Genomic DNA, 22,098 nt, shown 5'->3' with positions numbered 1-22,098 from the left:
ATAATAAATTGCAATGTCTTTTATTTTTCTTCCTTTCCTTTCACAGGCTACATATTTCAGACATTTAGAGAACAGTTGCCATCTGGGCTTTAGATATAGCCCTTGCGGCTAAAGGGATCAAGGGGTATGGAGAGAAAGCAGGAAAGGGGTACTGAGGGAATGATCAGCCGTGATCTTATTGAATGGTGGTGCAGGTTCGAAGGGCCGAATAGCCTACTCCTGCACCTATTTTCTATGTTTCTTTGTTTCCTTTCTCTATAAGGACTCCCATCTTCCACCCTCTATAAACCTGAGCTCATCCAAAACTCTGCTGCCCATATTCTAATTTGCACCAAGTTCCGTTCACCTATCACCCCTGCGCTCGCAGATCTTCATTGACTCCCGATCCAGCAAATTTTAAATTCTCATCCTTGCATTCAAATCCCTCCATGGCCTCAATTTTGGCCTCTTGTGCATCCCTGATTTACTTCACTTCACCATTGGCAGCCATGCCTTCAGCTGTCTAGGTCCTAAGCTCTGCAACTCCCTCTTAAAACCTCTCCATCTCTCTATTTCTCGCTCCTCCTTAAAGATACCCCCAAAAACCTACCTCTTTGAACAAACTTTTGGTCACCTGTCCTCATATCTCCTTATGTGTCTCGGTGTCACATTTGGTCCGATAACGCTCCGATGAAACACCTTGGGCCATTTTACTTTGTTAAAGATGCTCTATAAATGCAAGTTGTTGTGGTTGACAAGGAATGCCTGTTTTGACCTCAACATGCCACTGAAATTATAAAGTTCACTACAGCAGGCTGTTGCTACCACAGCAGAGAAGCCTAGCAATCCACACAGTAAAAATGTTCTGAAATCTGTTGCTCATTTAGCACACGGTAATAGTCGGCAGACCTGGAAGTCCAATCAGGATAATGGGGGGCCTACATAGTTTACATTACTCAGACTATAAATATTTTGGCAGGTGACCAAATTTGGTAAGTGAGCAGACCACCTTCTATTCCTCTAATGCCTCATGGTACAGGCGGCTCAACACATTAAAAAAATGAATGATCATTTCAAAACAGATCTTTCCATTACCTACCATAAATACCATCAGTGCTAAGTACTCACTGGAATATTTTTTTTCTGTTCAGATTTATTACACTTTTGCTTCTTTCTGCATGCTCTAAACTCAGTTTATTGTGTTTGGCAGTAGTTTATGGGCCCCAGTGTAAAAGTCTTGGCCAACTACCACCTAAGGAAACCACGGTAAGTTTAAAGTTGTTAGCTGATGAATTTCTTGTGTATGTAACATTAAAGTAGAATAATTTAATTGCAACACCGACAGCACACAACACTTAGCTCTGACAATCTTCAGATGAAACTGCACTTAATCCAGATATTTATTATAGTTATTCAATATGTTCAGGGACTTTTTAAAAACTAATTGTTCAGTAACTTACCTTTCATGAAATGTGTACTATTCCATTACCTTTAGCCTTTAAAACATAGCGCTGTTGAGCAGTTCAATGATTAAATACTTGACACCAAGCCAAAAGATTATGTAACTGTAAGTCTGCCAGTTACTTAAATTCACTTGCCTTAATGGGTGAGTTTTATTGGGCTGAAGTTTAATGGAAAGGCGGGTTTGAATTGGGGACGGGGCTCCGAAGCAGTCAGAAAACCAGGTGAAGGTGTTTCCCGCAGCCCCTGCCGAATTCAACGGTGGAGCCTGATTTGCATGGGAAACCTCTGTTTCCCACCCGCAGGCAGCCAGATTGAGAGTATAGGCACGAGAGGAAGGAGGAAGGGATTGCATGGTGGGTGGCTGCAGGAGCACAGGGGAGGACTGGAGAAGCAGGGGTTTGGTCGGGTGATGATCGGGGGCCAGGACCAGCACGAGGGGATGGGGGAGGCTAGAGGAGCAGAAGTGTTGTCGGTGGAGCAGGGTGGTTTGTGACAGTGATCGGGGCCGGAGAAATGTGTGTGTGGGGGGGTGGGGGGGTGGGGGTTAGGGAACGGTCAGCAGCCGGAGGAGCAGGTCAGGGGCCGGAGGGGCATTTGGCAGGGACGTGGGGTGAGGCCTCGAGGGGAAATCGGGGCTTTGGGAGGGAATCGGAGGCATGGGAAGGCGTGGGGTGTTTGGTGAGGACCCTGGATTAAGGAGGTAAGTATAAAGGCACTTACCGCCTTGACCCAGGAGTCCTTGCCTTGTGTTATCTGCCGGGTTTCACAAGCCCTTCAAAACCCGACCAGCTAAAGTTAAATTCAAAATGGAAGTTAAAGCAGAAGCTTCTAGCCTCATTATCATATTTAAATAGTCGACCCGGCTTCTGGGAGCAGGTAGGCTGCCCGCCATCCCCCCTCCTGCCTCCGTTAAAACCAGAAGTGGGATTCAGATTTTTAACACTTTTACTTCCCACACGACCCCAACCCACCCATTTTATTAGGTTAAAATTCCCCACAATTTATCTGACAAATCTCTCAGTGGAATGCCAGCGTTAGCAAGGCATTAAGAAAATAAATATGTTTGTGCTTGGCTTATCTCATTTGAAACCATAATTTTAGCCACAACCACAACCATAGCTATTTTCTGGCTGAATCATTCTACACAACTCGGTGAAGGAGGATGTACCTGTGATTAATCTGTTCACTTGTAATACTTTGGAAATTATGTATTTTTTTATATACCTTATAGCTTGGCCAATGCAATGCACTGTCAGCCATGGCTCAGTGGGTAGCACCCTTGTATCTGAGTCAGAAGGTTGTGGGTTCAAGTCCTACTCCAGAGACTTGCACACAAAAATCTAAGCTGACACATCCAACGCAGCATTGAGGGTGTGCTGCACTGTTGGAGCTGCAGTCTTTCGGATGAGATGTAAAATATACCATGGCACTATTTCGAAGAAGAGCAGAGAGAGTCATCCCCAGTGTACCTGGCCAATATTTATCCCTCAAACAACATAACAAAAACAGATTATCTGGTTAATATCACATATTGCTGTTTGTGGAAGCTTGCTGTGTGCAAATTGGCTGACGTGTTTCCCACATTACAACAGTGACTACACTTCATGAAAAAGATACTTCATTGGCTGTAAAGCACTTTGGGATGTCTGTTGGTTGTGAAGGGTGCTATATAAATGCAAGTCTTTATTTTTTTCTTTTCATTGAAAGGAAGCCACGTTAAATATTCCATATGTGCTGGGCCTGAACATCTGCAGGCACAGAAGATAATATTGCCAAGTTTTCAGATGACACTAAGCTGGGTGGCAGTGTGAGTTGCGAGGAGGATGCTAAGAAGCTGCAGGGGGATCTGGACAGGTTAAGTGAATGGGCAAATGCATGGCAGATGCAGTATAATGTGGATAAGTGTGAGGTTATCCAATTTGGTGTGAAAAACAGGAAGGCAGATTATTATTTGAATGATGACAGATTAGTAAAAGGGGATATGCAATGAGACCTGGGTGTCATGGTACATCAGTCACTGAAGGTAGGCATGCAGGTACAGCAGGCAGTAAAGAAAGCGAATGGCATGCTGGCCTTCATAGCGAGGGGATTTGAGTATAGGAGCAGGGAGGTCTTACTGCAGTTGTACAGAGCCTTGGTGAGACCATACCTTGAGTAATGTGTTCAGTTTTGTTCTCCTAATCTGAGGAAGGGCATTCTTGCTTTTGAGGGAGTGCAGCGAAGGTTCACCAGACTGATTCCCGGGATGGCAGGACTGACATATGAGGAAAGACTGGATCGGCTAGGCTTATACTCACTGGAATGTAGAAGAATGAGAGGGGATCTCATCGAAACATATAAAATTCTGACAGGACTGGACAGGTTAGATGCAGGAAGAATGTTCCCGATATTGGGGAAGTCCAGAACCAGGGGTCACAGTCTAAGGATAAGGGATAAGCCATTTAGGAACGAGATGAGGAGAAACTTCTTCTGGAATTCTCTACCGCAGAGAGTTGTTGATGCCAGTTTGGTAGATGTATTCAAGAGGGAGTTAGTTATGGCCCTGACGGCTAAAGGGATCAAGGGGTATGGAGAGAAAGCAGGAAAGGGGTACTGAGGTGAATGATCAGCCATGATCATATTGAATGGTGGTGAGGCTCGAAGGGCCGAATGGCCTGCTGCTGCACCTATGTTCTATGTCTCTATGCTTTTATGTTAAGATACAAATTTCTGGGATCTGAATGTGTTAAGGTCAAATTTTGTCTGGGTATGTTTTTGTTTCTTGAAGTTCTTTACATCTGGCTTAGCTATTTTGTCTTGGGTCAGTCCTTGATGTGGGGTTGCTTTGGTTAATTGATAAGGAACACTTTCTACCTTTCATGTGCCAGCCTCAACATCAAAGAAGAGATCTATAACCAGGCAGGTGTTTGACCATTTCTTATTTTGCTCTGTCACTATACATGCTGGAAGGCAGTAAGGCTTCGGTGAAGAACATTTCTCACGTAAAGCTTATTATTATGGACTCCCACCCTACAGTTAAAAGGACTGCTAGGTTTTAGTACTGCCTAATATTGCAGCTGTTATGTTTACCTGATGAATTATCCTTATATCTGTACAACTTAACCTGTTACAATTCATTTGCATTGTAGTTTATCCTCAGCTGTATGATTGCGCAGTGTGGTGTTTTTCTGCCTAATTGGAGAGATCAAGCAGATCTGGCAACATCCCCGGCTATCCTATATATTTCATATGTAAGATCAAGATTTGTTTCAAAGGTAGCTCACTATTGCAAATAATACGAAGAGTATTGGCACGTAACCTGAATAACGAGAATGCGATTGTGACCATCTTCAAAGGGTTATTTTACTTTCTTCCTTAAAATTTCAAAGAATACTTTAAAGGTTTAAAACACAAAATGATAAATTAAATGCAAGCAACTTTCAGAGTCTGGGAGAACCATTTAAGTACTGGTTTAGACAGTACTACTTATGAACCAAATTCTCGAAACTGACAAGTTACTGACATTACAGCCAAAGAAAATATTGAAATGTTTTTCTTTTATAGATGACAGAATGGAAATCCACAGTCAAGCAATGCTTGTTAAATACATCAAGATGTTTGCAACAAATAGAGTAAAATTATATGCTGGAATGATTACCATCATCATCATCATCATAGGCGGTCCCTCGAAACAAGGATGACTTGCTTCCATGCCAAAAAAGGATGAGTTCACAGGTATTTCAATGAAGGACCCGAACTACATCCTCTAGGGTGGAAGATGCCTGTGCGTGTACTTTTTTAACATGTTGCACATCAGCCACGACACTGGCTTGACAGAGCTAGGTCTTGGTCCAGTGGCAAGGATTACTGAAGACAACTGGAGACCAGCTCTGCTGCATGGACCTAGTGTGCGTACATATCGCAGTATGGGCTGGCTCGTGCTGCCCCTGGGCCCTCGCCTCTTCTGGCCCCGAACTCACGCCTCTCCTGAGCCCCGATCACATCACTCGACAATCTCTCACCGCTCTTTCGCCATGATCTCATCGCTCCTGCTGTACCTGCCCACACTCCAATCACCGACCTGAACCTTGATGACGTCGCTCTTCGCTGCCGTCGCCCTTCTGCACCAGCTCGCGCTGCTCCCTAGAGTAGTATGCCTCCACGCTACTCCCGAGGCCTCCACGCTGCTCCTTTTATGGCCCCGACCTACAGCTGGTGTTCTCACGCAGGTCGGGGCTTCCACGCTGCTCCATTACCATATTCAACTTGGCAAAACATTCTATGATTATCTGTGCTCCATTGTGTGCAGTCTGTTAAGATCACATTTTACAAGAAGACTTGTAAAAGGATAATTTTAGATATGTTTGGATAGCTTCCTAATCTGATTTAAGAAGACTAGGTTGATGTTATGTATTCAACTATCATTGTAACCCATGTACAAGCTGACCTAAGTTGTGCATCTTGAGAACATTGACCACAAGGGGCGAATTTGTGGGAGACACTCCTAACCTGGACTTTCAGGTATAAAAGGGGAAGATCCACCCATCTTCATCACTTGAGGTCTTGGTAATAAAGGTAACTGGTCACAGAGTGACCTTCTCTCAAGTATGGGCCTCGTGTGCATTTATACTGTATAGTAAGGACATATCATTGGCGATGAGAAACTGGGATTTAAACCACGTGAGCAAGGCCACTAGCAGCATAGAAGAGAGGTACTGTGCCGGTGATGATTGGGACGACTTTATTGAGAGACTACAGCAAAGTTTTGTCACTAAGGAATGGTTGGGACAGGATTCGGCCGACAAACGCAGGGCTCATCTCTGACAGTTTGTGGATCCAGAACTTATTCCCTGATGAAGGACCTTCTAGCGCCGGAGAAGCCGATGGACAAGGCATTCGAAGAGCTCAGTAAGTTGATCGTGGAACACCTTAAATCGGCGAGCAGCATGCACATGGCGAGACACCGGTTTTACACGCACTGGTGGCGAGAAGGGCAAAACATTTCAGACTTCATGACAGATCTCCGGCGCCTGGCGAGCCTATGTACGTTCCCAGATGCATGCAGAGCGGAGATGCTGCGAGACTTTTTTATTGAGGGCATCGGGCACGCTGGGGTTTTCAGGAAACTGATTGAGACCAAAGACTTGACCTTGGAAGCGGTGGCTCTGATAGCCCAGACATTTATCTCAGGGGAGGAAGAGACCAGAATGATGTATGACAAAAATCTTGGCTCAAATGCAGCAAACGACCAGGGAGTCAACATTGTTAACGCGGCACACAGTTCTCTAGGCAGACAAGGGCAATCGGACATGCCCCAATATATCGTCGAACCCAAAGGGGGAATTCAACAGAAACGATGGCGAGCTGAATGGTGATTCATGCCATCGCAATGGACAATGCGGTCAGTAATGGGGCCATCAACACCTGTTAATGGTGCGCTTAAGGACAGTTACAGAGACAATCAGAGATGATCGACTGGTAATGGACCTTTTGTTTCCAACAACGGGGCCTCCAGCTCATGTTGGAGGTGTGGAGGCAAACACCCAGAGCTCGCCGATATCAGCAATATACCTGCAGAAACTGCAATGTCAGCGGTCACTTGGTGCGTATGTGCAGGAAGCCTGCAGCCAGATTGATGTACGAGGAGGACGGGCCCGATGAAAGTCCTACGAGGACAAATGAATACTGGGGGAAATCGCTGGAAGCAATTGTTCAGCGAGTTCCTGTGGAGCACATATACAGTTCATATACCAGGACGCCACCGATAATGATGAAAGTGCTCCTCAATGGCATCCCAGTATTAATGGAGCTAGACACGGGGGCCAGCCAGTCCCTGATGAGTATCAAACAGTTCGAAAGTTGTGGGTGTCCAAGGCCAGGAGGCCAAATTTATTGCTGATTGATGCACAGCTACGGACATATACAAAGGAGATCATTCCAGTGCTAGGCAGCGCCACGGTAGTCATGACCTACAAAGATTTGGAAAACAGGTTACCATTCTGGATTGTCCCGGGGGATGGTCCCGCACTACTGGGGAGGAGTTGGCTTGCTGTCATGAACTGGAAATGGGGTGATGTCAATGCAATTTCTTCTGTGGAGCGAGTATTATGCTCACAGGTCCTGGACAAATTTGACTCATTATTTCAGCCCGGCATCGGAAATTTCATGGGGGCCAAGGTAGTGATTCACATAAACCCGGACACAAGGCCAGTACACCACAAGGCTAGAGCGGTGCCGTACGTGATGCGGGAAAAGATAGAATGCGAATTAGACCACCTTCTGAGGGAAGGCATCATCACGCCAGTCGAATTCAGTGACTGGGCCAACCCGATCGTGCCGGTGCTCAAGGCGGATATGTGGCAATTACAAGGCCACCATCAATGGGGTGTCACTCCAAGACCTGTACCCGCTACCGAGAGCGGAGGACCTCTTTGCGACGCTATCCAGTGGCAGACTTTTTTCAAAATTGGACCTGACCTCAGCTTACATGACCCAGGAGCTGGCGAGTGAGTCGAAGAAGTTAACCACCATCATGACACACAAGGGGTTGTTTGAGTAAAACAGATGTCCATTCGGGATTCGGTCGGCCGCCGCAATCTTTCAGCGAAATATGGAAAGCCTCCTCAATTCGATTCCAAGGATGGTGGTTTTTCAAGACAACATCCTCATCACGGGTCGCGATACTGAAGAACACTTCCACAACCTGGAGGAGGTGCTACGCAGACTGGACCAGGTAGGGCTGCGACTGAAAAAGGCGAAGTGTGTCTTCTTAGCTCCAGAGGTAGAATTCCTGGGGAGGAGGGTCGCTGCAGACGGGATCAGACCTACTGCGTCCAAAACGTAAGCGATCCAGACAGCATCCAGACCCTGTAACACGACGGAGCTGTGTTCGTTCCTGGGGCTCCTGAATTATTTTGGTAACTTTACTCCTAAATTGTGCACGCTGTTAGAGCCGCTACACGTGCTCCTACGCAAAGGTCGCGATTGGGTCTGGGGGGACAGCCAGGAAAGGGCTTTTGATAGAGCACGCAATTTTTTATGCTCCAAAAAACTATAAACATTATATGACCCCTGTAAGAAACTTGTTTTAACATGCAATGCGTCATCGTATGGGGTCGGCTGTGTGTTGCAGTATGTAATGGTCAGTTACAGCCGGTAGCTTATGCCTCCAGAAGTCTGTCCCAGGCAGAAAGTGGCTACGGGATGGTAGAAAAGGAAGCGCTCGCATGTGTATATGCAGTAAAAAAAATGCACCAGTACCTGTTTGGCAGGAAATTTGAGCTGGAGACAGATCACAAACCCCTAACGTCCCTTTTGGCCGACAACAAGGCCATAAATGCGAATGCATCAGCCCGCATACAGAGGTGGGCACTTACGTTAGCCGCCTATGACTATACAATTCGGCACAGACCGGGCACTGAAAACTGTGCCGATGCACTCAGCAGGCTACCACTAGCCACCACTGAGGGGGCAGCTGAGCATGATGCTGAGATGGTCATGGCTGTTGAAGCTTTTGAAAGCGAAGGCTCACCTGTGACAGCCCGTCAGATTAAAGTCTGGACAATAAAGACCCGCTACTGTCTTTAGTTAAGAAATGTGTCTTGAATGGGGACTGGGCAGCCACGTACTGGGCATGCCCTGAGGAATTTAAACCATTTCATAGGCGCAAGGATGAACTCTCGATTCAGGCCGATTGCCTACTGTGGGGAAACTGAGTAGTCATGCCCCAGATGGGCAGAGAGGTGTTTATCAGAAAACCTCACAATGAGCACCTGGGCATTGTCATGATGAAGGCAATTGCCAGGTTACACGTTTGGTGCCCAGGGATAATTGCAGACCTGGAACTTTGTGTTCGCAGGTGCAACACATGCTCAGCTGGGCAACACACCCAGGGAAGCCCCCCTTAGCCCCTGGTCCTGGCCCGCCAAGCCATGGTCACGTATCCATATGGAATACGCAGGTCCTTTCATGGGTAAAATGTTTTTGGTTGTAGTCGACGCTTACTCCAAATGGATTGAGTGTGCCATTTTAAATTCAAGCACATCCTCTGCCACGGTAAAAAGTCTACGGGCATTGTTCACCGCCCATGGTCTACCGGACGTCTTGGTCAGCGACAATGGCCCGTGCTTCACAAGCACTAAATTCCAGGATTTCATGGCAGGCAATGGAATCAACCATGTCAGAACGGCACTGTTCAAGCAGGCCTCAAACGGCCAGGCGGAACGAGCAGTGCAGATAATCAAACAGGGGATGCTCAGAATCCAAAGGGGTTCCCTACAAAGCCGCTTATCACGCCTCCTGTTGGCCAATTGATCCCAACCACACTCGCTCACAGGCCCGCAGAGCTGCTAATGAAAAGGACGCTCAAAACCAGGTTATCCCTTATACACCCTACTATGAAAGAAATTGTTGAGAGCAGGCATCAGTCATAATGTGACTACCGTGACAGGAATGCGAGGGCGCGATGTATTGATGTCAATGACCCTGATTTTCCCTTAATTACGCTGCAGGGCCCAAATGGCTTGCAGGCACTGTGATTGCCAAAGAGGGGAATAGGGTTTTGGTAGTTAAACTTACCAATGGACAAATCTGCCGCAAAGACGTGGATCAAACTAAAAGGAGGTTCAGCAACCCCATAGAAGAAGCAAAGGAAGAACACGACATAGAGTTTACTCCACCACAGGTGACCGAACAACGGAACCAAGTGGAGGAGAGCCCAGTCAATGTGGGCAGTCCGGACAGGCCTGAGGCACTGCAAACAGCAGATACTCAGGCCAGTGCCCAACAACCGGAGTCCCAACTCAGGCGCTCTACAAGGTAGCATAAACCACCAGAGAGACTTAACCTGTGAGCCCAATAAGACTTTGGGGGGGAGGTGATATCATGTATTCAACTATCATTGTAACCCATGTATAAGCTGACCTAAGTTGTACACCTTGAGAACATTGACCACAAGGGGCGAACTTGTGGGAGACAGTCCTAACCTGGACTTTCAAGTATAAAAAGGGAAGCTCCACCCACCTTCATCACTTGAGGTCTTGGTAATAAAGGTAACTGGTCAGTTCTCTCAAGTATGGGCCTCGTGTGCACTTATACTGTCTAGTAAGGACATATCAGTTATGCTGGTTGTATAGTGTAATTCGCTCAAAATAGGCACAACCGTGGCAAAAGATTGCGGAATTTTAAGTGCAAAGTATGTTCAGCACAAATCGAGTTTCTGCGCTATTTTGCACTAGTATAAAAAACATTCCCATGGCACTATTCAAAGAGCAGGTGAGTTCTCCTTCATGCAACACCACCAAAACACATTTTCTGGGCATTTATCTCGCTATGGGTGCGGAACATGTTACCCTCTCAGGATGTCAGCATGCCTGCTCCTTCACCACTCCTGCAACCAATATCTGTCGTGGTGCCAGCAAGTCAGCTGGGCCAGACTGCTCCAGTGGCAGCCGAGAGACAGCATTCTACAGCTCAGCTCTCACAGGCTTAATCACCCAAAAGTCACTGGCCTCGAGCATCTCGAGGGGCACAACATGAAAAACCACAGCTTTCCACCAGCTTCTCTGAAACCATAAGGAGAGCATGGCGAGTGGGAGGGTGTCGGGAATACAGCGTTAAGTGTTCTGCCACTGTTGTAATCTCCTGCTCGTCCCATTCCCGATAGCGTTAAATCGGGGGCTTTAATCTTTCCAGTGTCTGGGCCAGAAGAATAATTTCTACCGGTCCCCTGACATCAAAAATGTTCTCTTGTGTTTCCTATTATTATAATTGTAAATTGTAAATTACTTTACAGGAAAAAAATTGCAGCAATTAGTTGACAGGGCTGAATAAAATAAATGCAGAGTATGTTAAATTCATTTGTTTAAACATGCTTGATTACATCAGTCAAGTACTAAATTTGGTCCCAAGAGGTGCAGCAGGATTTTATTGCAGCCTTACCTCGACAATGAGATCCTTCATCAAGTCCATCCAGACAGTCATTTATGCCATTGCAGAGTTTGCTCATGTGAATACATCTTCTCGTCCCAATGCAGTCAAAATGATTCACAGGACATGTAAAGTCCAGATGTCCAGTACCTAGTGGAGAAGAAAAATGTATTGAAAAAAAAGTAACACAGAACTGTATTTGATGTTTCCAATAACTACAACAACAACAACTTGTATTTATATAGTGTCTTTAACATAGTAAAACATCACACGGCACTTCACAGGAGCACTATAAGAAAAACATTTGACATTGAGCCACATAAGAAGAAATAATGGCAGATGATCAAAAGTTTAGCCAAAGGTTTTAAGGAGCATCTTAAAGTAGGAAACAGCTAGAGAGGCGGAGAGGTTTAGGGAGGGACTTCCAAAGCTTAGAGCCGAGGCAGCTGAAGGCATGGCTGAATGATTATAATCAGGAATGCTCAAGAGGGCAAAATTAGAGGAGCGCAGATGTCTTGGGGAGTTGTAGGGCTGAAGGAGATTACAGAAATAGGGAGAGTCGAGGCCATGGAAGGATTTGAAAACAAGGATAAGAATTTTGAAATCAAGGCATTACTTAACCGGGAGCCAATGAAGGTCAGCGAGCACAGAGGTGATGGGTGAGCAGGACTTGGTGCGAGTTAGGACATAGGCAGTTGAGTTTTAAATGACCTCAAATTTATGCAGGGTAGAATGTGGGAGGCCAGCCAGGATGCAATACATTTGCTACCTAGGCTATATTCAACAGTCATATTTATAATGGATACATCAACATGTAGCAAGATTCCAAATGAAAAGCAGTTTGGAAAGCAGATTTTTATTGTTCTAAGTAAATGATCACTACAAATAATGAGATTACATTCAGATTCCACTGTAATTTGCAGAAAACATGAAAAAACATTTTTTTAAGTTGTACACCACAGCCAAAAAATGAAACAGCAATGGTTAACTAAGCATTCCTTATGTTGATTAAGTGTTACAAAGTGCACCCCTGAACTCACAGTTAGTATGAATTTATACGTACGATAACAATCACACAGTGGGGTCATAATGAAACATTAGGGGCAATAATCCTGTCCAGTGATTGTTTAAAGTGCTAAGCAGCCACTTAAGACATTGAAATAGTGTATGTTCTGAGCAATTTTCTGCAATTTTGTTGCAGCAATAAGGTATAAATTTGTGCTATCTTAATGACCAAGCACTTGAGGCTCTGATCCAGGAGAAGGGGAACATGGCAACATCATTTATAATACAGAGTGATGTGTGGTTCGCCCGGCATGACAAGATATTGCAAAGGAAGCCGTGTTATAAGCCCACCAGACCTGGGAAGACATCTGCAAGAAATCTATGAAGGTAAGTTCTGAATATTAATATGCATGATTTGCACCTGCCATAAACGGAGATGAAAGAATGTCAACTGTGAAAAACATCCTGGCATATTTCTACATCAAAAAAAATGTGAGAATGTTAACCATTACAGTTCTGCCATGAGCTGAGCAAAGTAATGAATAATTTACATGAATAAGAAAGATCCTGTCTGGAGTGAAAATAAAACGGGGAAGGTGGCTCAACCGCGGCTAACAAGGAAAATTAGGGGCTAACAAGGAAGGAGGAAGCGAGGGAAATCCTTATTAGTCAGGAAATTGTGTTGGGGAAATTGATGAGATTGAAGGCCGATAAATCCCCAGGGCCTGATGGTCTGCATCCCAGAGTACTTAAGGAGGTGGCCTTGGAAATAGCGGATGCATTGACAGTCATTTTCCAACATTCCATTGACTCTGGATCAGTTCCTATGGAGTGAAGGGTAGCCAATGTAACCCCACTTTTTAAAAAAGGAGGGAGAGAGAAAACAGGGAACTATAGACCGGTCAGCCTGACATCAGTAGTGGGTAAAATGATGGAATCAATTATTAAGGATGTCATAGCAGCGCATTTGGAAAGAGGTGACATGATAGGTTCAAGTCAGCATGGATTTGTGAAAGGGAAATCATGCTTGACAAATCTTCTGGAATTTTTTGAGGATGTTTCCAGTAGAGTGGACAAGGGAGAACCAGTTGATGTGGTATATTTGGACTTTCAGAAGGCTTTCAACAAGGTCCCACACAAGAGATTAATGTGCAAAGTTAAAGCACATGGGATTGGGGGTAGTGTGCTGACGTGGATTGAGAACTGGTTGGCAGACAGGAAGCAAAGAGGAGGAGTAAATGGGTACTTTTCAGAATGGCAGGCAGTGACTAGTGGGGTGCCGCAAGGTTCTGTGCTGGGGCCCCAGCTGTTTACATTGTACATTAATGATTTAGACGAGGGGATGAAACGTAGTATCTCCAAATTTGCGGATGACACGAAGTTGGGTGGCAGTGTGAGCTGTGAGGAGGATGCTATGAGGCTGCAGAGTGACATGGATAGGTTAGGTGAGTGGGCAAATGCATGGCAGATGAAGTATAATATGGATAAATGTGAGGTTATCCACTTTGGTGGTAAAAACAGAGAGACAGACTATTATCTGAATGGTGACAGATTAGGAAAAGGGGAGGTGCAACAAGACCTGGGTGTCATGGTACATCAATCATTGAAGGTTGGCATGCAGGTACAGCAGGCGGTTAAGAAAGCAAATGGCATGTTGGCCTTCATTGCGAGGGGATTTGAATACAGGGGCAGGGAGGTGTTACTACAGTTGTTCAGAGCCTTGGTGAGGCCACACCTGGAGTATTGTGTACAGTTTTGGTCTCCTAACTTGAGGAAGGACATTCTTGCTATTGAGGGAGTGCAGCGAAGGTTCACCAGACTGATTCCCAGGATGGCGGGACTGACATATCAAGAAAGACTGGATCAATTGGGCTTGTATACACTGGAGTTCAGAAGAATGAGAGGGGATCTCATAGAAACGTTTAACATTCTGACGGGTTTAGACAGGTTAGATGCAGGAAGAATGTTCCCAATGTTGGGGAAGTCCAGAAGCAGGTGTCACAGTCTAAGGATAAGGGGTAAGCCATTTAGGACCGAGATGAGGAGAAACTTCTTCACCCAGAGAGTGGTGAACCTGTGGAATTCTCTACCACAGAAAGTTGTTGAGGCCAATTCACTAAATATATTCAAAAAGGAGTTAGATGTAGTCCTTACTACTAGGGGGATCAAGGGGTATGGCGAGACAGCAGGAATGGGGTACTGAAGTTACATGTTCAGCCATGAACTCATTGAATGGTGGTGCAGGCTCAAAGGGCCAAATGGCCTACTCCTGCACCTATTTTCTATGTTTCTATGTTTCTTTGTTAAGGATAGTGTTATAAACTGGCCAGAAAAAGCAGCAAACCTGGGGACTGGGAGAAATTTAGACTTCAGCAGAGGAGGACAAAGGGTTTAATTAAGAGGGGGGAAATAGAGTACGAGAAGAAGCTTGCCGGGAACATAAAAACTGACTGCAAAAGCTTCTATAGATATGTGAAGAGAAAAAGATTAGTGAAGACAAACGTAGGTCCCTTGCAGTCGGATTCAGGTGAATTTATAATGGGGAACACAGAAATGGCAGATCAATTGAACAAATACTTAGGTCTGGCTTCATGAAGGAAGACACAAATAACCTTTCGGAAGTACTAGGGGACCGAGGGTCTAGTGAGAAGGAGGAACTGAAGGATATCCTTATTAGGTGGGAAATTGTGTTAGGGAAATTGATGGGATTGAAGGCCGATAAATCTCTGGAGCCTGATAGTCTGCATCCCAGATTACTTAAGAAAGTGGCCCTACAAATAGTGGATGCATTGGTGATTATTTTCCAACAGTCTATCAAATCTGGATCTGTTCCTATGGACTGGAGGGTAGCTAATGTAACACCACTTTTTAAAAAGGGAGGGAGGGAGAGAGAAAGCGGGTAATTATAGACCGGTTAGCCTAACATCAGTAGGGGGGAAAATGTTGGAATCAATTATTAAGGATGAAATAGCAGCGCATTTGGAAAGCAGTGACAGGATCGGTCCAAGTCAGCATGGATTTATGAAGGAGAAATCATGCTTGACAAATCTTCTGGAATTTTGTGAGGATGTAACTAGTAGAGTGGGCAAGGGAGAACCAGTGGATGTGGTGTGTTTGGACTTTCAAAAGGCTTTCGACACGGTCCCACACAAGAGATTGGTGTGCAAAATCAAAGCATATGGTATTGGGGGTAATATACTGACGTGGATAGAGAACTGGTTGGCAGACAGGAAGCAGAGAGTCAGGATAAACGGGTCCTTTTCAGAATGGCAGGCAGTGACTAGTGGAGTGCCGCAGGGCTCAGTGCTGGGACCCCAGCTCTTCACAATATACATTGATGATTTAGATGAAGGAATTGAGTGCAATATCTCTAAGTTTGCAGATGACACTAAACTGTGTGGCGGTGTGAGTTGTGAGGGGAATACTAAGAGGCTGCAGGGTGACTTAGACAGGTTAGCTGAGTGGGCAAATGCGTGGCAGATGCAGTATAATGTGGATAAATGTGAGGTTATCCACTTTGAGGGGAAAAACACGAAGACAGAATATTATCTGAATGGTGGCAGATTAGGAAATGAGGAGGTGCAATGAGACCTGGGTGTCATGGTTCATCAGTCATTGAAAGTTGGCATACAGGTGCAGCAGGCAGTGAAGAAGGCAAATGGTATGTTGGCCTTCATAGCTAGGGGATTTGAATATAGGAGCAGGCAGGCCTTACTGCAGTTGTGCAAGGCCTGGGTGAGGCCTCACCTGGAATTTTGTGTTCAATTTTGTTCTCCTAATCTGAGGAAGGACGTTCTTGCTATTGAGGGAGTGCAGCAAAGGTTCACCAGACTGATTCCTGGGATGGCTGGACTGACAAATGAGGAGAGACTGGATCAACTGGGCCTTTATATATTGGAGTTTAGAAGGATGAGAATGGATCTCATAGAAACATATAAGATTCTGACGGGACGGGACAGGTTAGATGCGAGTAGAATGTTCCCGATGTTGGGGAAGTCCAGAACCAGGATAAGGGGTATGCCATTTAGGACTGAGATGAGGAGAAACTTCTTCACTCAGCAGTTGTTAACCTGTGGAATTCCCTGCCGCAGAGAGTTGTTGATGCCTGTTCATTGGATATATTCAAGAGGGAGTTAGATATGACCCTTTTGGCTAAGGGCATCAAAGTGTATGGAGAGAAAGCAGGAAAGGAGTACTGAGGGAATGATCAGCCATGATCTTATTGAATGGTAGTGCAGGCTCGAAGGGCTGAATGGCCTTCTCCTGCACCTATTTTCTGTGTTTCTATGTAAAGTTGTGTACAGGAATGATGCAATTCTGAAGTGAATGTGTTAATAATGATATCAGCTGTTACGACCCTGCGTGCACAGCACAAATTTGAAAAGTCAGTTCACACAATGAGCACTTGAAAGGAAACCGAACAAACTAGTGCCAATTCACTTAAATATCCATTATGGCAGATCGATCATGCTACTCCCTAATGCTCCCTGTGCTCGATGTGTCTTCAATTCTGTTCTTGCAAAATAAGTTGGCCTTCAACCCGAGTGAATAGTTACAGATTGCTGATGGACCAAAGACCCTTGAAAACCATTGGCTGTAGAGAGAGTAGGGCATGGATAAGCTGGTGACTTTCTGAAATAAAACATGTGGTTCACATTTTACCTTCCTCCTGACAACATTTGTTACTATGGTGCATGTTCCCAATTTGTAAAATTTTTCCACCCTAAATTATTTTGTCAGACTTATTAGGGACAGATTATTCGTGCCTGCTCCTATTCCATTGCAGGTTCTCTCTATGTTGGATCTCATTTAATGCATAACTGAAAAAATAGAGGCACACAGTTGTGACTCTTCCAGAAACAGTCATTTCTCCAGGCATTCATGGATCGACCAGGCTACCCTGAACACAGAACAAAAATACAGATTTGCTAAAAGGTCATTCATCTTTTGCAGATAACTTTCCCAGTTAGTCTGTGTAAGAGAACATGATCTGATTCCCTCCTTCCCCCTCCCAAACTATTTTGGGCAGGATTGGGTACAAATTATTCCTGGGTAGAAGGCTTTCAGGAAAGATAGGGGAGGAAAGAAAGGTGGTGGGGTGGCTGTTTTGGTTAAAGAGAATATTACAGTGCTGGAGAGCGAGGATGTCCTGAAATAGTCAAGGACAGAATCCAGTTTGTCAGAGGTAAGGAACAATTGAGGTGCCATTACACTACTAGGGGCTGAATTTTCCTTTTAAATTACTCCCGTCCGATCCTTAGCGGTGTTCCGGCGGTTGCGTCTTTTTCAACCAGCCAAACGCCGCTGATGTGTGCTCCCGCGGTTTTCGGGTGGTCCATGTCGGCGGCGGCGAAGCGGTGGGGGAGCGAAGTGCAGCGGGCGGTGTGCGGCAGAGGAGACCAATCGACTCGGGAATCTTCGGCTCCTAAGCTGTGCGCACGGCGCTCAGCTGTCAAGCTCTGCTCCTCCGAGAGGCCAGAGACTGCCGGACTGAGATCGCTGTGGGGGGACGGGGAGAAGAGTGAAATTGCTGAGGGCGGGTGGGGGGGAGGAGAGATTGCTATGGGAGGAGGGTGGAGGGAGAAAGATCACTGTGGGACGTGGGGGAGAGATCGCCATGAGGGGGCGCGGGGAGAGAGATTGCTGTGGGTGGGGGGGGAAAGAGAGTGAGATCGCTATGGTGGGGGGGGGGGGAAGAGTGAGATCACTGTGGGCAGGGGGGGAGTGAGATCACTGTTGGGGGGAGAGAGTGAGACTGCTGTGGAGGGGCAGAGATGTCTGTGTGGGGGGGGAGGGGAGAGAGTGAGATCGCTATGGGGGGGCGGAGAGATCACTGTGTGGGGGGCGGGAGGGGGGGAGAGAGTGAGTTCGCTGTGGGGGAGGAGAGAGATTGCTCTGGGGGGGGGGAGAATGAGATCACTGTGGCGTGGGGGATGGGGTTTCAATCACTGTAGGGTGTGAGACAGACTGGGAGGTGAGATGGACTGGCGGGGAGAAAGAGACTGGGGAGGGAGAGAGACCGGGGAAGGAGAGAGACTTTAGAGGGAGATAGACTGGGGTGTGAGAGAGACTGGGGGGTGAGAGAGACTGGGCGGTGAGAGAGACTTGGGGGAGGAGAGACTGGTGGGAGGAGAGACCGGGGGGGAAGGAGAGACAGGGGGAGGAGAGACTGGGGGGAAGAGACGGGGGCGGGGGAGAGAGACTGGGAGGGGTGAGAGACTGGGGGGTGAGAGAGACTGTGGGGGGACCACAACTGTTTACAATATACATAGATGACCTGGAAGAGGGGACAGAGTGTAGTGTAACAAAATTTGCAGATGACACAAAGATTAGTGGGAAAGCGGGTTGTGTAGAGGACACAGAGAGGCTGCAAAGAGATTTAGATAGGTTAAGCGAATGGGCTAATGTTTGGCAGATGGAATACAATGTCGGAAAATGTGAGGTCATTCACCTTGGGAAAAAAAAACAGTAAAAGGGAATATTATTTGAATGGGGAGAAATTACAACATGCTGCGGTGCAGAGGGACCTGGGGGTCCTTGTGCATGAAACTCTTTTGAGTTTACCTGCGAAAACATAAAACATTAAACGGTGCCACCCGACCTGGGTGACACTCCAGACATTTACAAGGCCCTTTTTTTTTTTTTTTTGTGTTTTTCTTTTTTTGTTTTTTTTTGGGCACTAAAATCACAATTTTCCCCAGTGCCCCCTATAAAAGGGAAGGGGGACACTAAAAGCACCGGCAATTAAAACAAATTAAACTTAAAAACGTAAAATCAAATTAAAATTTGGTTGCCGGGCGTGATGATGCACTCCAGTCCCTCCGGTGCCCACCTCTCGCGGAAGGCCGCGAGCGTACCGGTGGACACCGCGTGCTCCATCTCCAAGGACACCCTGGACCGGATGTAAGAGCGGAAGAGAGGCAGGCAGTCAGGTTGAACGACCCCCTCGACCGCCCGCTGCCTGGACCGGCTGATGGCACCCTTGGCCGTGCCCAGGAGCAGTCCTACGAGGAGGCCTTCGGACCTACCCGCTCCCCTCCGCACAGGGTGCCCAAAGATCAGGAGAGTGGGACTGAAGTGCAGCCAGAATTTCAGGAGCAGCCCCTTCAAATAATGGAACAGGGGCTGCAACCTTGTGCACTCCATAAAAACATGGAACACGGACTCCTCCAGACCGCAGAAATTGCAGGCGGCCTGGGAGTCCGTGAACCGGCTTAAAAATTTGTTGCACGGCACTGCTCCGTGCACCACCCTCCAGGCCAAGTCCCCGATGAATAGTGGGAGGACCCCTGCGTAGAGTGCCCTCCATCGGGGACCCCCGCCTCCTCCGGACGGCAAGATGGTACGCCATGGCGTGTCCGGACGGCCGGCGAGGATGGCAAAGTTGAGGGTGTGCAGGAGCAGCCCGTACAGGAAACCCCTCCGCGCGGAACTGAAAGGCACGGAGGGGATTTCCCCGAGGCGGCTCAAGTTGTGAGGCGCCGGCCCCCGAGGGAGGTTCCGGGGTTTGGCGCCGATGAGGAATTCCGTCCGGACGGGGGTCAGTTCGGACGGGATCTCCCCACGTGCTTGAGCCTCCTCGATGCACCTAACGGAGTCAGGGCCCAGAGCTGTTTTTAGCGACTCGATGGCATCGGCCGCGTGGCGGACGTTGGCAGAGTTTAGGCGCCGCGCCAGCGTGTCTGGCGCCATCCAGCCCGCTCCTCCGCCATCGAGCAGGTCCCTGACCCTGGTCACCTCACCAGCCACAGCCCTCTCTTCCGACCGCCACATGAAGCCTCGGCCGTGGAGGTACGGATTCCCGAGCAGCGGTTCCTGCAGGACGGCCGCCACTCCAGCCGGCGGAGAGCTGCGCTTGGTGGAGACTTTGTTCCAGACCCTGATGAGTTCCCTGTAAAAGACAGGCAGCTCCCGGAGGGCGGTCCTGGCACCCCCCAAGTTCACAAACAGGAGCTGCGTGTCATAATTGAGGTCGAGCTGCTGGCGGAAGAAATACCTCGCCAGAGCGCACCACCTAGGAGGGGGCTCGACGTAAAGGTATCTCTGCAGGGTCTGAAGACGGAAAGTCGCGAGCTGGGCGCTGACGCACACCAACGACTGACCGCCCTCCTCAAGCGGGAGACTCAAGACCGCGGCAGAGACCCAGTGCTTCCTGTTGTTCCAGAAGAAGTCCACCAGCTTCTTCTGTATCTTGGCGACAAACGCAGGGGGAGGGGTCAAAGTGACCAGCCGGTACCACAGCATTGCGGCCACCAGCTGGTTTATGACTAGCGCTCGACCCCTGTAGGACAGCACTCGGAGCAGTCCTGTCCAGCGCCCTAGGCGAGCGGCGACCTTGGCCTCCAGCTCCTGCCAGTTCGCCGGCCAGGCTCCCTCGTCGGGGCTAAGGTAGACTCCCAGATAGAGGAGATGGGTCGTGCTCCAGGCAAAAGGCCTGAGCTCCTCCGGCAGGGAGTCCACCCGCCACTGACCCACCAGGAGTCCGGAACATTTCTCCCAGTTGATCCTGGCGGAGGACGCGGCCGAGTAAATCTCCTGGCACTCACGCATCCTCCGCAGGTCAGCGGGATCCTCTATCGCGAGGAGCACGTCATCGGCGTAAGCCGAGAGGACGACCTCCACGCCCGGCCCTTGCAGAGCCAGTCCCGTCAACTCCTTGTGCATGAAACTCTTTTTGGAGTTCACCTGCAAAAACATAAAACATGTATCCGTGCCACCCGACCTGGATGACACACACAAGACATTTACAAGGCCCCTTTTTTATTTATTTTTTTTGTGTTTTTTTTTTTTGGGGCACTAAAATCAAATTTTTCCCTTTTTCCAGTGCCCCCTATAAAAGGAGAGGGGGACACTAAAAGCACCGGCAATTAAAACAAATTAAACTTTAAAACGTAAAATCAAATTAAAATTTGGTTGCCGGGCGTGATGATGCACTCCAGTCCCTCCGGTGCCCACCTCTCGCGGAAGGCCGCGAGCGTACCGGTGGACACCGCGTGCTCCATCTCCAAGGACACCCTGGATCGGATGTAAGAGCGGAAGAGAGGCAGGCAGTCAGGTTGAACGACCCCCTCGACCGCCCGCTGCCTGGACCGGCTGATGGCACCCTTGGCCGTGCCCAGGAGCAGTCCTACGAGGAGGCCCTCGGACCTACCCGCTCCCCTCCGCACAGGGTGCCCAAAGATCAGGAGAGTGGGACTGAAGTGCAGCCAGAATTTCAGGAGCAGCCCCTTCAAATAGTGGAACAGGGGCTGCAACCTTGTGCATTCAATAAAAACATGGAACACGGACTCCTCCAGACCGCAGAAATTGCAGGCGGCCTGGGAGTCCGTGAACCGGCTTAAAAATTTGTTGCACGGCACTGCTCCGTGCACCACCCTCCAGGCCAAGTCCCCGATGAATAGTGGGAGGACCCCTGCGTAGAGTGCCCTCCATCGGGGACCCCCGCCTCCTCCGGACGGCAAGATGGTACGCCATGGCGTGTCCGGACGGCCGGCGACGATGGCAAAGTTGAGGGTGTGCAGGAGCAGCCCGTACAGGAAACCCCTCCGCGCGGAACTGAAAGGCACGGAGGGGATTTCCCCGAGGCGGCTCAAGTTGTGAGGCGCCGGCCCCCGAGGGAGGTTCCGGGGTTTGGCGCCGATGAGGAATTCCGTCCGGACGGGGGTCAGTTCGGACGGGATCTCCCCACGTGCTTGAGCCTCCTCGATGCACCTAACGGAGTCAGGGCCCAGAGCTGTTTTTAGC

At 47.9% G+C, this 22,098-nt stretch overlaps 1 protein-coding gene across 1 annotated transcript in view; it reads right to left on the bottom strand.

The window, feature by feature from the left end:
* Window positions 1-22,098, bottom strand: part of LOC139253819 (low-density lipoprotein receptor-related protein 1-like) — a 2,398,725-nt gene that overhangs the window by 2,025,706 nt on the left and 350,921 nt on the right. Inside the window, exon 4 of the mRNA XM_070873585.1 lies at window positions 11,362-11,499. Within this exon, the coding sequence (XP_070729686.1) occupies window positions 11,362-11,499 (138 nt within the window). The remainder of the gene's footprint in view (window positions 1-11,361; window positions 11,500-22,098) is intronic.

This window comes from Pristiophorus japonicus, chromosome 3, assembly GCF_044704955.1.
Source record: "Pristiophorus japonicus isolate sPriJap1 chromosome 3, sPriJap1.hap1, whole genome shotgun sequence".
Taxonomy (NCBI): domain Eukaryota; kingdom Metazoa; phylum Chordata; class Chondrichthyes; family Pristiophoridae; genus Pristiophorus; species Pristiophorus japonicus.
The sequence above is the reverse complement of the archived record's forward strand: the minus strand, read 5'-3'. Positions and strand labels throughout refer to the sequence as shown.